At 42.4% G+C, this 16,320-nt stretch overlaps 1 protein-coding gene across 2 annotated transcripts in view; it reads left to right on the top strand.

The window, feature by feature from the left end:
* The window catches only part of b3gnt2b (UDP-GlcNAc:betaGal beta-1,3-N-acetylglucosaminyltransferase 2b), a 44,104-nt gene extending 29,087 nt beyond the window's left edge, over positions 1 to 15,017 (top strand). The window contains exons 2-3 of one of the 2 annotated variants that reach the window (XM_067989532.1): positions 8,742 to 8,845; positions 12,881 to 15,017. In XM_067989532.1, the coding sequence (XP_067845633.1) occupies positions 12,890 to 14,077 (1,188 nt within the window). In that variant the 5' untranslated portion in view covers positions 8,742 to 8,845; positions 12,881 to 12,889 and the 3' untranslated portion in view covers positions 14,078 to 15,017. The remainder of the gene's footprint in view (positions 1 to 8,741; positions 8,846 to 12,880) is intronic. The other variant, XM_067989533.1, reaches the window with a different exon arrangement.
* The last annotated feature ends 1,303 nt before the right edge of the window (positions 15,018 to 16,320 follow it).

The following is a 16,320-nucleotide window of genomic DNA, read 5'->3' as shown; positions in this document are numbered from 1 at the left end:
AGTACTCTGTGGGATCTAACCAAGGTTCTATACAAGTTTAACATAATTTCTCTGCTTTTTCAATTCTATCCCTCTGGAAATGAACCCAGTGCTTGGTTTGCTTTTTTTTTAACAGTCCTATTAACCTGCGTCGCTACTTCTAGTGATTTTTATATCTGTACCCCAGGTCCCTCTGCTCCTCAACACCATTTAGACTCTTATTATCCAAGCAGTGTGAGGCCTCCTTATTCCTCCAGCAAAATGCACCACCTCACACTTAACTATATTGAAATTCATTTGCTAATTACACGCCCGTTCTGCTGGTTTATTAATGCCCTCTTGTATTTCCCCACTGTCTTCCTTTGTATTAACCTCCCAATTTGGTGTCTTTGCAAATCTTAAGATTGTCCTTCCGATTCTAGAGTCCAAATCGTTTATATAAATGGTGAACAACAGTGGTCCCAGCTCCGATCCTTGTGGAACACCACTTCCCACCTTTTGCCAGTCTGAGTAACTACCTTTAACCCCTACTCTCTGTTTTCTGTTTTGTAGCCAACTTGCGATTCATTCTGCTACCTGTCCCCTGGCTCCACATGCTCTGACCTTAATCATGAGTCTACAATGCGGCACCTTAGCGAAGGCATTTTGAAAATCCAAATATATTACATCTACTGCACTACCCTTGTCTACCCTTTCTGTTACTTCTCAGAATTCAATAAGGTTGGTCAAACATGACCTTCCCTTCCGAAATCCATGTTGACTATTCTTTATTATATTTTCGGCTTCTAGATTTTTCTCTATTACATCTTTGAGTAAAGATTCCATTATCTTTCTTACCACCGATGTTAAGCTAACTGGTCTTGTTCTATCTCTCTTTTTAAATATAGGAATAACATTAGCTGTCTGCCAGTCCTCTGGCACTATTCCCTTTTCTAATGAATTTTTGTATATATGTAATCGTGCCTCTGCTATCTCTTCCCTAATTTCTTTTAATATTCGTGGATGCAATCCATCCGGACCAGGGGTTTTATCCTCTTTAAGTTTGATTAGTTTATCAACTATCTCCCCCCCCACCCCCCCTCTGTCTTAAATGTACTGGGGGAGCGCTGCAGTGTCGGCGGGTTGGTACTGAGGGAACCCATCCCTAATTGCCCTCGAGAAGGTGGTGGTGAGCCGCCTTCTTGAACCGCTGCAGTCCGTGTGGTGAAGGTTCTCCCACAGTGCTGTTAGGAAGGGAGTTCCAGGATTTTGACCCAGCGACGATGAAGGAACGGCGATATATTTCCAAGTCGGGATGGTGTGTGACTTGAAGGGGAACGTGCAGGTGGTGTTGTTCCCATGTGCCTGCTGCTCTTTTTTTTTTATTCGTTCACGGGATGTGGGCGTCGCTGGCAAGGCTGGCATTTATTGCCCATCCCTAATTGCTCTTGTCCTTCTAGGTGGTAGAGGTCGCGGGTTTGGGAAGTTCTGTCGAAGAAGCCTTGGCGAGTTGCTGCAGTGCATCCTGTGGATGGTGCACACTGCAGCCACTGTGCGCCGGTGGTGAAGGGAGTGAATGTTTAGGGTGGTGGATGGGGTGCCAATCAAGCGGGCTGCTTTGTCCTGGATGGTGTCGAGCTTCTTGAGTGTTGTTGGAGCTGCACTCATCCAGGCAAGTGGAGAGTATTCCATCACACTCCTGACTTGTGCCTTGTAGATGGTGGAAAGGCTTTGGGGAGTCAGGAGGTGAGTCACTCGCCACAGAATACCCAGCCTCTGACCTGCTCTTGAAAGGAAACAAGTCGTGATGTCTAATTTTATTGTACAAAACCCTAGTTGAGCAGCTTTGTTGAGCACGTTTAGCAGTGTTCTATATGTGGTCTTTATTCCCATTTACCACTTATCTGTGAATAAATACCATACATACAATGCCAATTTGGATTGTATAAAAATATTTTTACTAAATATTGAAGGATCTCTAGCTTGAAACACAGGAGATATTTTATGTTTGTCACGTGAAGTACTTGAAGTGAATATTTTATTTAGTTATGTTTATATATTACATCAACATTCAAAGCAGCAATTGAGTGTTTATTTACTGAAATGTTTTACTCTCTCCCTCCCCTCAACATTTATTGCCCATTTCTAGTTTGCCTGAACCCCTGGCCTCTAGTTTGTTCGTCCATGCATTACCAAATCCCTGCTTCAATTGCAATTTTATAGCTGTCATTATTCTGCCCTACCTTGTCCAAGTGCCCATGTATGATCCTAGACTGTGAATGTTCGTGAGTTATTTAACAGGCACCTGATCCTATCCCCAATGTGTCAAAGATTAAAAGCCATCAGGCCAACACGTGTTCAGCTGCATCTGTGGTACATTCACTCCCATATACCAACCTTCTCCACCCGAGCTTCTGGGAGACGCCCATTGCCTCTTGATGAGTCGTCTGCCCATGAGTGATCGAAGAGGAATATTAACAATCAGGACAGCTTCAGGAGGTCCCAAACCCATTAATTATTATCTAAAATGATTTACTTCTAATGTCTATAAACTGTGATCGCCTCTTTTTCCAGCAGTCTGTCTGTTGTCATCTTGAAGATTTATAAGGAATCCGTCTACTATGTCCTCTTGAATCCTGTTCCAAAGGTCAATCATATTCCAGGAACAGCAAAACTTTTAGATATCCAAGTTCATTCCCTGCTTCGTTAGCTTAAATGGGTGGCCCCTCATTCTGTTATTAAACGGTCTCTCCATTGAGTACAAGCCCTAGTCATCAAGTCTGTCTTTGTAGCTCAATGTTCTTAGGTTGGGGATTATCCTTTTTGCTCTGCTTTTAATGACCTTGGCTGAAAATGTCCTTAAGTGAATGACAATCTGGAGCGGGTATTCATGTGACATATTGAGTGCAGATGGCAGAGTACAAGTTGTATTGTCTACTTACACTGCATGGGTGTGAATGGGTGAATTTCGCAGTTCTATCCTTGAGCATAGGTTAAAATACTTCATTGAAACCTTACATAAAGTGCGATTGATGGCAGCCAAGTACCAATACTCCTCATTAATCAATAACCATGGTTTACTCAGCAAGGTGGAATTGATTAATTATGAAAGTATTAGTTGGCTACCATTACTTGTTCAAGGATGTGTATGTTGGTTAATTAGGCATCCAGTATAATGCATGTGTACTAAGATACTCCCCAGTGTATGCGTGTGGCACACCTGGTACATAATACTAATGCAGATGTGCAACTTTTAAAGGGGTAGAGTTACCAATTCAGCTGTTTTGGCCGGTGGGGTTGTCAGTTTCCTCCCATCTTTGTTTCTAAAAATGTTAACCCCTGCTGGGGTCTGATCTGAACATGACTTGGTCTCTGATATCTCACCAAAGTGACAATTCTTCATGTATAATCTTGGAAACGATTTGACAATGGAGAATATCGGACCTGAAGACAATCTCCCCTCACGTGTCCACTGTAACCCGGGTTCATTTGATGAATGAGTTCCCCTCCTTCAGGCTCAGTGTCATGTCCTTACCACCACCTCAGCTGAGGTCAGGTAACGCAGCGTAATCAATTGATCTATTGAAAGATGTTTGATATCTGCCTTTTCAGAAGACTCCTGAAATCATTCCTCAATAAATAATTTGTGCCTAGAACAGTGTCTGTTTAACTTCTGGCTGGCCAGTGTCTGTTGAAGATGCTTTTAGTAGATGCAAGGTAAAAATGCAGAAAGGAAGGGGAATGAGATTTGAGCGGACAGCTACAATTGAAAGGGCTGGAATGGCCATGACATTGTAATTATTTTCTTAACACTTCAGTCGTGGCATATTGCAACTTCATGGTATCTGAGGGGACTGAGTGCTCGTTGAATGCACAAACACAGTAAACAGAAGTTACACTCATTGCAAATTTTCAGTAAGGTTAACAGTGATGTAATGTCATATTTAAAGAATCCACAGTCACGTGTGTCATTTATGTTATTCTACTAAAGAAGAATAAGAACTTGCCTTTGAAGCACCTTTAATAATGTCAGAAATATCCGAAAGCTCATCTCAATGAATCAGTGACTGTTCTGTAGGCAAATGTGGCAACCATTCTATGGCAGGAATGTCCTAAAAAGAGCTGTAAGATAAATGACCAGTTAATTTCTTTCTGGAGAACGGCACCTCCAACAATGCAGCACTCCCTCAGTACTACACTAGTATGTCAGCTTAGATTGTGTTCAGATTTCTGGAACCTGTGAGCTTCTGACTGGGTAGTAGCCGAGCTGAAATGCTATGGCAGCATGTGTTGAAGTTGTTTAATCAAATGAGTTCAGATATGTAGCATTGAGATGTTCAGTTATCACTCCTTCATTGCCACTGTGCTGTACAGAACAGCGGATGCTAAATGTTTGTAAATTGTGTGAAGATGCGGGCATCTACTATTTTAAGGTACAAGGATCATGGAGAGGGGATGGGGACGTCAGCAAGGCTCCCAATAAAAGTCATCACAGGTGTCCCTGATTAAGTAACCCAATGTTTCAGATCAGGGGGAGATCTTCAGGGAGGAGAGACAGACATAGGTCTGTGATAAATGTGTTTTTGTCTTTGTGAATCTACCAAAAGTGTGCAGGAGTGTTGGACTGCCTTTAATTGACTCGGCTGAATTGGTGTTGAGAACATGAGGAGTGATACAAGTGCTGACCGTCCTGACACAAGGGCCTTGATCATAATTTGAGCATTCTTCCCTTCCTGTCCTAACTGGGACTCGAGCAGTCCTGAAGTGATTGCCCCACTTCCATTCACTACCAAATATACACTTTTAGAAGAGGAGCCAAAGATGTGAAGTTGTGCCAATGAGAGTTCTGCAGATTGATGAGGAATTATGACATGGGAGCAGGTTCCAGAATTATACTTAAATACAAAACCATAAACGGCAGTTGTTTAACTTATCAGCTGAGGGAAGAATGCAAGAACTTTTCCTACAAAACTTTATTTTAAACCATTTTAATGGATGGGACAGATGTGAATAGTATTGGACAAGGAATTCTCCTCGAACATTGTTCCAAAACATTGATGATGGGACTGATTGCAGATGTTAAGTCTTCAACTGCTTTCGTAAACTGTGATTAAAAAAGTGAAAGGAACTGTCAATTTTCATTTAAAATTTCTGTACAACGGAGGGTAATTTTTTGTATTTTGCACTCCTGGCCCAGAATTTCACACCACCAGGAGTGGGTATCACCAATCAGTTCCCCATGATTTTCTGTCCATTAAAATGAATGGATATACAGATGTGGGAGCTGCAGAGCAGGTGTGTGCTTGAGTTCCCAATACACCTCCTGGTGCACAAACCTCTTGTCAGGAATAATAAAGATGAGAATTTACTTTCTGGATAGCAGAAGAGTAAAGCCAGAAAGAACTAACCAGGAATAAATGCCTCACAGTGCCAGTAGATATCCCATTGCATTAGCAATCCTATTTCAGCAATTGGCAGTTAACACGATGTTCAAACTGTTATAAACAAGGGATAGGCTTCTATTACAGACCATTTTTACATTAATACGGAGTCACTTGCCCAGTGTCATCCCAGTATATCTGTTCCACTGAAATGACTGAACACCAGGCTCCTTGGAAAAGTTCAATCAGTGTATATATTTCTGTGCCGTGGGCCGTGACCGCCTCCTCCGTCAAGTTGATCGAAGATCCTCCCCGGAGTTCAATGTTTTTATTTGTTTTCTTCATTAATAATATTATACAAAACCTCTCTCCCAATCACAATCCAGCAAATATTCATCACCAAATGGCTCAGCATTAGCTGGAGCAGAGGGTCTCGGGGGAGGGGGCGCGTCTCGGGGGAGGGGGGGCGTCTCGGGGGAGGGGCCCCGCGGAGTCTCGGGGGAGGGGGGGCGCCCCGCGGAGTCTCGGGGGAGGGGGGCGCCCCGCGGTCAGTGCCGTGAGTTTTTTTTCCCCTCACCCTTCCCCTCCAGTTATGTTTGCATCATGAACTCACTGTTATTTTTCCAGCAAATTCTTGGCCAGTATATTTTTGAAGAATCACAAGCTTGCCCATAAGCCCAGCTGGAATAACTTCTCTCCATTTGTCCACCTGCCGACTAACCCTACTGGAACATTCTGGAGACACCTTGCTGGCAATCAGGCAAAATGTGATGTAAATTTGTTTGGTGTCCCCAGGACTCTAGATCTCGGAAGAAATCATGGATTTCTTCAGGAGCTAATTTTCTCCTCCCAAAAAAAAACATTCGCAAGAGCATTGGCCTCCCTTCCTCGGGGTGCTGGACTTCCGCAGAGCATTCCCCCAGCAAGATTACCCTGCTTTGCTTACCCCCCACCCCCCCCCCTCTTCATTCACTTTCCCAATTTTTTTTCCCTTAGCCCGCTGTCTTTTGCTACACCTCCCATTCTGAAATCGTCCTCTACGGCAGAACAAAACAGTGCAGGAAATAAAGAAACAACTCGTATTTCTATCTTGCCTTTCACAATCTCAGGATGCCCCAAAGTGCTTCACAGCCAATGAAGTGCTTTTGAAGTGTAGTCACTTTTGTAATGTAGGAAACAGGACAGACAGCTTGCACACAGCAAGATCCCACAAACATCAATTATCTTTTTTTTGCATTTATTGAGGATGGAATTTTGGCCAGGACACCGGGGAGAACCCCCTGCTCTACTTCGAAAAGAGCTAGGAGATCTTTTACATCCACCCGAGAGGAAAAACTGGGCCTTGGTTTAATGTGTTACCTGAAAGACGGCACCTCCAGCAGTGCAGCATTCTCTCAGTACTGCACTGAAAGGTCAGCCTGGATTATGTGCAGTAATGAGGAGAAAGTGTTGCAGAAACATAGGCGTGAGGTAAAGCAAGAAGAGAGAAAGTTTAAAATAAATGAGAAATAGAGGAGGAGAAAGCCAAGGAAATGAAGGGGAGATTAGGGAGAAATATACATGTGGATGCACAGAAATGAGTCTCTGAACATGTGCCCAACCTTATCCCAGCAATGCTGCAGGCCCACAAACAGGGAGATGAGAGCAATGCTGTTTCTGTTGTTTGGGCAAGGCAAGATCATCTTGATTTGGGTTAGAGAAATGGGAAGAGACCCTGATGGAGGACAGAGAGTAGGGGGCTTAGAGAGAGCCTATAGGGGAGTCGAGAAGAGGGAAGGGCAAGGAGACATCGAGAACCTGTGGAATGAGGACACATGCTGTTTTGGTGGAAACAGAGAAGGAGGGCGGGGGAGAGTCGCCCTGATGTGGCGAACAGGAGGGACGGTTCTTGTGATTTAATGGGCTCACGTTCTGTGATATTACACTCTGTGCCTTACTACAAGCACTACTACAAGAAATCCATTACTATAAATATTTTTGAGATACATATACTCCTTTTTACAATTCCTGCTCCCTCCGTCAATAGTGTCCATGAGGCATATGCACAGAATGGTATATGGATGATATACTTCCGTGCTGCCCATTTGATTTTGGGATGTGCACATGAACATTGATGCAATCCATCTGAATTTGATTCTGCCACTGTGTTAATTTAAAATGCTGGGTGCAGCAAATGACAATGACAGAATGTAGTGAGCTGTCATGTCCTTACAGTGGCCTAATTAAACTGCAATAATCATAATATGAATCAAGACTTTCACCCAACCTCTTGGTTATGCCGTTCCACAATTTACTGGAGTTGCTGTTTGAAACCAGTTTAATAACTGCTCTCAATATTGTACAATATTGATCAAAGGAAGTTTGTTTTTGTGGTTTTTTAAAAAACTTTCCAATAAGCCTCGTCTCTGCAATAAGAGAAGCTTAGCACAGGGGAACTTTGGGTTTAGCATTGGACTGCTCTTTCCTCATTCTGCATTCATTTCTTGTGTCCTCTTCATCGACTTTATGCTTCCCCATACTGGAGAGCAAGTGAATAAAATCCTAGCAATTGAGCGTTCCCTATTTTTTGATACTGTTTTTATCACTATTTTGAAAGCATTTTTAACCTTTATCTTGGTCGGCTTTTTTTCTTCGGGAATGTTTGTGGTTTAGTTCTTCTGTAAGCCAACTTTTCCGTGCAAGTAAAATGTCGAGCTCCTGATATACCCGGTGAACGAGCTGTATTGTCACTTGGTACATTTACTGTACTAGTCTCCACTTGCTTCCTGTTGTCCCTTTCCATGTGTTTTTGTCACTTACCATTGCTGTATTTTTCTATACTTCCTCTAGATGCTTTTGACTAGAAGTCTTGAGATATGTTATTTGGCATAACAAATATTTCAACAACTTTATTTGCAACCTAAGGTGTCAGTTAACCTGTTGCTGTACAGTTTTCAGTGATGTAATGTGAGGGAGACATTAAGTCCAGACTTTGCCTCTTCCCATTTGGTGGCTAAATTGATATTGACCTGTTGAAATGCAACAAACATTTGCAAATGTTTCTAAGTTCAATACTACAATAAAAGGTAACATCTTTAAATTTGATTTTAATCTATAATACTATGCAACGTAAACTTCATTGAAGTTAATGGGAAATGGGAGGCATTTTTTAAAAAATTTATTTCGGAGTGAAGATGAAAGTACTTTGTTGGCTGAAAACTAATGCCATTTATTTTGTAAACACTAAAATGTGCAGGACCCACAGGGAGATTGTATTAAATCTAGAATTGTCTCCTCCCAATAAAGCCATTAGGATACAATTCTGGATTTAGCATTGACGATCATTTCTTTAATTTCTCCTCAAACTTTGAGTGTGACTTTTTCATTACTTTTCAGTGTTTGATTTATTTGTTTTATATGCAGGAAATTGTTGGAAAACGGAACTGGAAGTAATGCAGATGATATAATGCACAGCATTTGGAAGGAAATCACGTTCTTTTGTGTTAACTACAAGCAGGACTGCTACTGTAGGTATTCTGGTGACATTCCCGCCCCCTGTTTATGGGAGAAGAAAGGGCGTCAGTGAAGTGAGAGTAGAAGAGATGGTCGAATGAGTCTTGTGTCTGGAGTGGTGCATGTTTAAATGTAATTGAGTGTGTTAAGACCATAAAGGAGTGAGTACCCTCCTGCCACATTTCTTTGGGATTCCTGTGGAGATTTCCCCAAGATTCTGGTGCAGTTCTGCCATTGGACCCTCCTTTTGGTCATTTACTTCTGGGCAGAACTGCTTTGAGCAATCTGACTGGGATGTTCATTCCCTGCAACGTGAACTAGTTGTAAGAGGTAATGTATTCCCTCCAGTTTCCATATGCAGAGTACTGTCAATCTCAGCTGTGCCTATTTCCTCTGGTAGAGGAAGTGCTGATGTTCTGAGCCCTCATTGGAATTCGGCCCTTCCAGGGAAATCTATTTTTGGTTTTCCTCATCTTGATTACACCCTTACCTTCACTGTAGAACAGACAAACGGCCTTCAGCAGGCCACGTTTTCTTTTGTTTACATTTCTCTTTGCCATGCTTTTATTGTCTCCTTGTAAATCATTCTTGCCATTTTATAATGTACAATTGAAGAGAAAAATTAATCAGTGTAACACTGGACACAACACAAGTAGCACCAAAAGATGAGCAGGTTCATGATGAGAGTGGAAATGCAAGTCTGAGATTTTCAATTGTACAAGAAAACATTCCAACCACAGAGTGAATGTTTTGAAAGGTTTTTTTTAATCCATGTGTAACCCTGTTAGAATGCATATGAAGCAACTATCATTATTACAGAGTGTGTAACAGAGCTGTAAGATCAGGCAGGTGCTCGGACAAACCTCATTCTGTGGGAGGTTAGCTGGTCTCTGGAGAGGTCCTTCAATTGGCCTTCGAGCCACTGGATCATAGGAACAGGAGTAGGCCATTCAGCCCCTCGTGCCTGCTCCGCCATTTGATAAGATCATGGCTGATCTGTGATCTAACTCCATATACCTGCCTTTGGCCCATATCCCTTAATACCTTTGGTTGCCAAAAAGCTATCTATCTCAGATTTAAATTTAGCAATTGAGCTAGTATCAATTGCCGTTTGCGGAAGAGAGTTCCAAACTTCTACCACCCTTTGTGTGTAGAAATGTTTTCTAATCTCGCTCCTGAAAGGTCTGGCTCTAATTTTTAGACTGTGCCCCCTACTCCTAGAATCCCCAACCAGCGGAAATAGTTTCTCTCCCGATCCACCCTATCCGTTCCCCTTAATATCTTATAAACTTTGATCAGATCACCCCTTAACCTTCAAAACTCCAGAGAATACAACCCCAATTTGTGTAATCACTCCTCGTAACTTAACCCTTGAAGTCCGGGTATCATTCTAGTAAACCTACGCTGCACTCCCTCCAAGGCCAATATGTCCTTCCGAAGGTGCGGTGCCCAGAACTGCTCACAGTGCTCCAGGTACGGTCTAACCAGGGTTTTGTATAGCTGCAGCATAACTTCTGCCCCCTTGTACTCCAGTCCTCTAGATAGAAAGGCCAACATTCCATTTGCCTTCTTGATTATTTTCTGCACCTGTTCATGACACTTCAATGATCTATGTACCTGAACCCCTAAGTCCCTTTGGACATCCACTGTTTTTAACTTTTTACCATTTAGAAAGTACCCTGTTCTATCCTTTTTTGATCCAAAGTGGATGACCTCACATTTGTCTACATTGAATTCCATTTGCCACAGTTTTGCCCATTCACCTAATCTATCAATATCCCTTTGTAATTTTATGTTTTTATCTACACTGCTTACAATGATTAGAAAGGGTAAAATTGCTCACTGCGAACAACACCTGATTTCTGTCCAGTAACCCCTGGGGGGTGAGGACAAGATTATCCGTGGTCCTGATGGTCCCTCCCCCGGGTGATTGAGTAGTTTGCAGACATTATCTTGGTTCACACTAGCGGTTTGAGTGTGCTACCCGAGAATGACGGCTGCCTCTGGAACTATGTGCCAGAAATAAGTTAACAATTAAGGAGGGGAGAGGAGAAAATTGGAAGAAAAAAGGGGGGGGGGGAAGAAATCTGTGGACTGAATGAAAGGACACGACCGTGAAACTGTAGGTAATTTTGTAATTGTTACAGTAAAATGTCACTGTTGGTCTGACCATTTACTGACTTCCTTTAATAGAAAATATTTCAACATAATGTTATGAATTGGAATGTTATCTTGTACAATTGAAAATCTCAAACTTGCATTTCTACCCTCGTCATGAACCTGCTCATCTTTTGGTGCTACTTGTGTTGTGTGTCGAGTGTTACACTGATTAATTTAAATATATAAATTAAGACTGCAATTTGACAGGGCAGCTCCTTCAGGTTTTCGTTTGAATTTTTAAAACTATTTTAAAGAAGTAAAGTGTCAGATTATACAAACTAGATTCTTTTCCAATTGCGATATAAAGTGCCATGTTCTTCCGATAAGAGGATATGTTCGAGAAGTAGGGAGAGAGGAGGCTCGTGTGGAGCATAAACACTGGCATAGACCAGATGGGCCGAATGGCCTGTTTCTGTGCTGTACATTCTATGTGATCTGCTAATTGCATTTTTCCTACCATGGGATGCACTGCCTCTCCTTGCTGTCGTCTGCTTGTCTCTAGAAAATGTTCAAGCTTAAACTACCATGAGATAAACTTGTAATCTGCAAAAAAATAAGTAAGATGCACACACAACTGTGGACACTAGACACTTGCTGCTGTCGCCCATTTTACTCTTTTCTTTAAGGCTTAGAGATACCTGAAAAGGTGTTCGACTCCCTCTGGGTTTGGAACAGGCTAGCACTTATATTGTTGATATATTGGTCAGACTCGCAATTAAAGGTGTAATGAATGACATTATATGAGTGATGTGTGTAAACTTCATGTTCACTGCATATGGTTTGCAACAATTGTCAGAGGATTTTCTTCCAGTAAAATACTGCCTCTAAACACCAACAAAGACCGGGAGGAGGGCCTTATCTTTCCTGCGTTATCACTTCATTAACTTTAGCGCTGCTGTTGTGTAAAAAATTTTGAAGTTTTTTTCTAATTGTGATTTTTATTTTTGTGCTCAATTTTTCTCTTCCATAATATCTCTGCACGAGCTTTCTCCGGCAGAGTCTGCATGCGAACAGTATTATTCATCCTCTCTGTGAGTCCACCTCCCTACAATTATAGTGCAGAATGTTGGAACTCCATTGTGTTGTCTTGGGGTTTGCTTTTAAATGTAAAAATGGATCAGAAATCTGGAGGAAATATTAGTGACTAGAATGTGGCATGGCATATTGAAATTATCCACAGAATAAAACTATAGACTTAGACCCTAAACATTCACTCCCTTCACCACCGGAGCACAGTGGCTGCAGTGTGTACCATCCACAGGATGCACTGCAGCAACTCGCCAAGGCTTCTTCGACAGCACCTCCCAAACCCACGACCTCTACCACCTAGAAGGACAAGAGCAGCAGGCACATGGGAACAACACCACCTGCACGTTCCCCTCCAAGTCACACACCATCCCGACTTGGAAATATATCGCCGTTCCTTCATCGTCGCTGGGTCAAAATCCTGGAACTCCCTTCCTAACAGCACTGTGGGAGAACCTTCACCACATGGACTGCAGCGGTTCAAGAAGGCGGCTCACCACCACCTTCTCGAGGGCAATTAGGGATGGGCAATAAATGCCGGCCTCGCCAGCGACGCCCACATCCCATGAATGAATTTTTTAAAAAAAGAAAAATGTATACATTTGTCTCGAGTTCTCTTTCAGTAGCCAGCATTTAAAGATGTTTCCGGAAGCTATCCTGTCCCCTATTGTCTTATGAAAAATCAAGTTAATGTTTTTTAGTAATTCAAAGTTGTGGGATATATCAAGTTGGCTAGCTATTTGGGTTCTGGGAGTACACATTAATACAGTTTATGTAGAAACAATCCTCGCTCATGTTGGGAAGTTGTGCTGGCATTCTGCTTCTCTCCATTTGGTAAATACCTGTTTTATTTTTCTTTACAGGTATGAGAAATGAGTGTGGGACGCAAAAGAACAAAGCTGGTGGGCATTATGATGATGGTAAACTTCTTCATTTATATAGTGGTAGAAATCTCACGGAGTGGCCACCAAGACAAAAACTCTAGCAGAAAGGTGATCATTTCTGACCGTGCATTTTGGATGTCAGTGGTTCATATTAAGCCTTACTGGAATCGAGAACAGCACAAATTGGATGAGCTGTATAATCCTGTTATAGCTGCTCTACGCAACAGATCTGTGATGGAGAACTTAAACATTACAACTATGTATACATGTGAACGTAATTCGAAGTTAAAGGATGAGATCAGTAATTTTGATACTTTGCCTGACCGTTTCAAAGATTTTCTAACATACTTGAGATGTAGGAGTTATCCATTAATAATTGACCAACCAACCAAATGCCAGAATAAACCTGTACTACTGCTGGCTATAAAATCACTGGAATCGCACTTTGATCGAAGGCAGGCCATCCGTCAATCGTGGGGAAGTGAAGATACTATAGGGAATAAGACCGTTGTACGGGTCTTTTTACTGGGGAAGTCGTCTGCAGCTGATGCATTTCCTAACCTTTCAGATATGCTGCAATTTGAGAGTAACAAGCACAAAGATATTCTTCTATGGGACTATAGAGACACATTCTTTAACCTAACTCTAAAAGAAGTGTTGTTTCTTGAGTGGGTAAGCAAATCATGCTCTGATGTTCAATACATTTTTAAAGGAGATGATGATGTCTTTGTAAACACAGTACAGATGCTGGAATACTTGGACACATTGGATAAGGACAAAGCCAAAGATCTGTTTGTTGGTGATGTTATTACAAATGCTGGACCTCATCGAGAGAAGAAACTGAAGTACTATGTTCCAGAGAGCATATTCGAAGGCGTCTATCCTCCCTATGCCGGTGGTGGTGGGTTTCTGTACTCTGGATACTTGGCAAAGAGACTTCATAATGTGTCATATCAAGTAGCACTGTATCCAATTGATGATGTGTATACTGGAATGTGTCTTCGAAAACTTGGTCTTGCTCCAGAGAAGCATAAGGGTTTCAGGACTTTTGATATACTGCAAAAAGATAGACAAAATACCTGTGCATATAAACATTTAATATTAGTCCACAGCAGAAATCCTCAAGAAATGATAAGAATCTGGAGCAAGTTGCAGGATCCAGAGTTGAAATGTTAATCGAAAATGCCATAAGAAAAAAATGATTGACAGGGTTGAGGCTTATTTCCATTGGATGTAAAGGGTTATCTTATTTTGCACACTTGATGATGTTATGATGCTAATAGGCTGTGCAAAGTCTGCATGTGAAGATGTATGTCCAAGTAACAAACCTGAAATCTGGGTGAAGCATAATGGGTCCAAAGGAATCTATATATCTCCAGGAGTATTTGTTGAAGAGATGATATCAGTTCTGTTGGCCGATCTGAATCCTACATTTTACTGAACATACATAATGATTTCACAGACTCGTCAATCTGCACTCTCGCTATCTGACGTAATAATCTATCAAAAGAAGTCCTGGGAGATGATTATGGACCCAGTTAAAATAAACTGTGGTGATGATGGCAATCGAGGGGTCCATTCAGTATAGTGTAGGCTAGTAACAGGTATGTTATATAGAAACGAGATTACAGATGGTTAAACTGTACATTTTCAGCAGGCCAGTAAGAGTGATGCTGTCTCTTTAAATCTTGTCTACACATAATTTTAGAGGTTCACTATCAATCATGTTTGATTATATTGTACTGTACATCATGAAGGGCCGATATTTCATGTCTTCAAAGAAGAATGTAAATGGATTTTGTTTAATAAATCTAATTTCTGAATGGAAAGTTGATGCTATTTAAATTTTAGCGTGGATAGTGTAAGTAAATCCAGAAGTCTTTTTAAAATTCTGGATTCGTATCAGATTATTTCCAATCTATTAAAGGTTGCTGGATGTTCTCCAATCTATGTAAGCATGTGTGCTTCCTGTGTTTTTATGTGAAAAAGTGCCTGCTGTTTTATTTATTCAGATCAAAAGACCAAATTGTTTTTAAATGGAAAATATATACAATGTACCATTTTGTCTGTAAAACCTGTTAAGTGACTTGTCTCTAAATAAACTTGGTTAATATAATCCTTGGCATGATTGAAAATGTAACACAAAATCCTCTAGTATACAATTCTTTAAACTTGAGAGGGGAGAACTCTAACTGTATAATACAGGGTGTGTAACCATTATTAAGTGGGTGCATATGTATCAATAAAACCAAGTTATATCTTGGATGCTCTTTAATCAAGTACATGCTAACAAGATCCCACATATCCATAAATATTAACATGAAAAGTATCTTGACTAATTTTCAAAACAAATAATTAACTTAAATAATTTTAACCATGTGATGGTGATTTGCTAATTGGGCCCATCATCTGTGTGACATTTATTACAAAACATGTGCCTCTCCCCCTTTCTCTTCCCATTCCTTCCCCCCCCTCCTCTTCCTCTCCCCCCTCCTCTTCCTCTCCCCCCTCCTCTTCCTCTCCCCCCCCCCCCCTCCTCTTCCTCTCCCCCCCCCCCCTCCTCTTCCTCTCCCCCCCCCCCCTCCTCTTCCTCTCCCCCCCCCTCCTCTTCCTCTCCCCCCCCCTCCTCTTCCTCTCCCCCCCCCCTCCTCTTCCTCTCCCCCCCCCCTCCTCTTCCTCTCCCCCCCTCCTCTTCCTCTCCCCCCCTCCTCTTCCTCTCCCCCCCTCCTCTTCCTCTCCCCCCCTCCTCTTCCTCTCCCCCCCCCTCCTCTTCCTCTCCCCCCCCTCCTCTTCCTCTCCCCCCCCTCCTCTTCCTCCCCCCCCTCCTCTTCCTCCCCCCCCTCCTCTTCCTCTCCCCCCCCTCCTCTTCCTCTCCCCCCCCTCCTCTTCCTCTCCCCCCCCTCCTCTTCCTCTCCCCCCCCTCCTCTTCCTCTCCTCTCCCTTCCCTTCCTCTCCCTTCCCTTCCCCTCCTCTCCCCTTCCCTTCCCCTCCTCTCTCCCCCTCCTCTCTCCCCCCTTCCCCTCTCCCCCTTCCCTTCCCCTCCTCCTCTCCCCCTTCCCCTCCTCCCCTCCCTCTTCCCCTTCTTCCCCTCCTCCTCTCCCCCTTCCCTTCCTCTCCTCTCTTCCCCCCCGCATTCCCTTTTTCTCTCCCCCAAATTCCCTCCACCCCAGGCTATGTTTTTCATTGTTTGGCCTTGGTTGATTTGGGAGATCGGGCTGCTGTTTAGTATATTTTTTAGGTGGGGAGAGGGTGGAAGGGGAAAGGTGCAAAAGATGTCAGTGGTTTTAAGATGCAGTGTTCTTACTCTGCATATATTTGGACAGTGTGGAACTTGATATGTAATTTGCTATTTCCAATTTGAATTGTAATACCCAGTTTCAATTTAAATCATTTGACTTGCATATAAATAGGCATTAACT

The sequence above is a fragment of the Heptranchias perlo genome, chromosome 8, assembly GCF_035084215.1.
Source record: "Heptranchias perlo isolate sHepPer1 chromosome 8, sHepPer1.hap1, whole genome shotgun sequence".
Classification (NCBI taxonomy): Eukaryota; Metazoa; Chordata; class Chondrichthyes; order Hexanchiformes; family Hexanchidae; genus Heptranchias; species Heptranchias perlo.
This window is presented reverse-complemented; position numbering and strand designations above follow the sequence as displayed.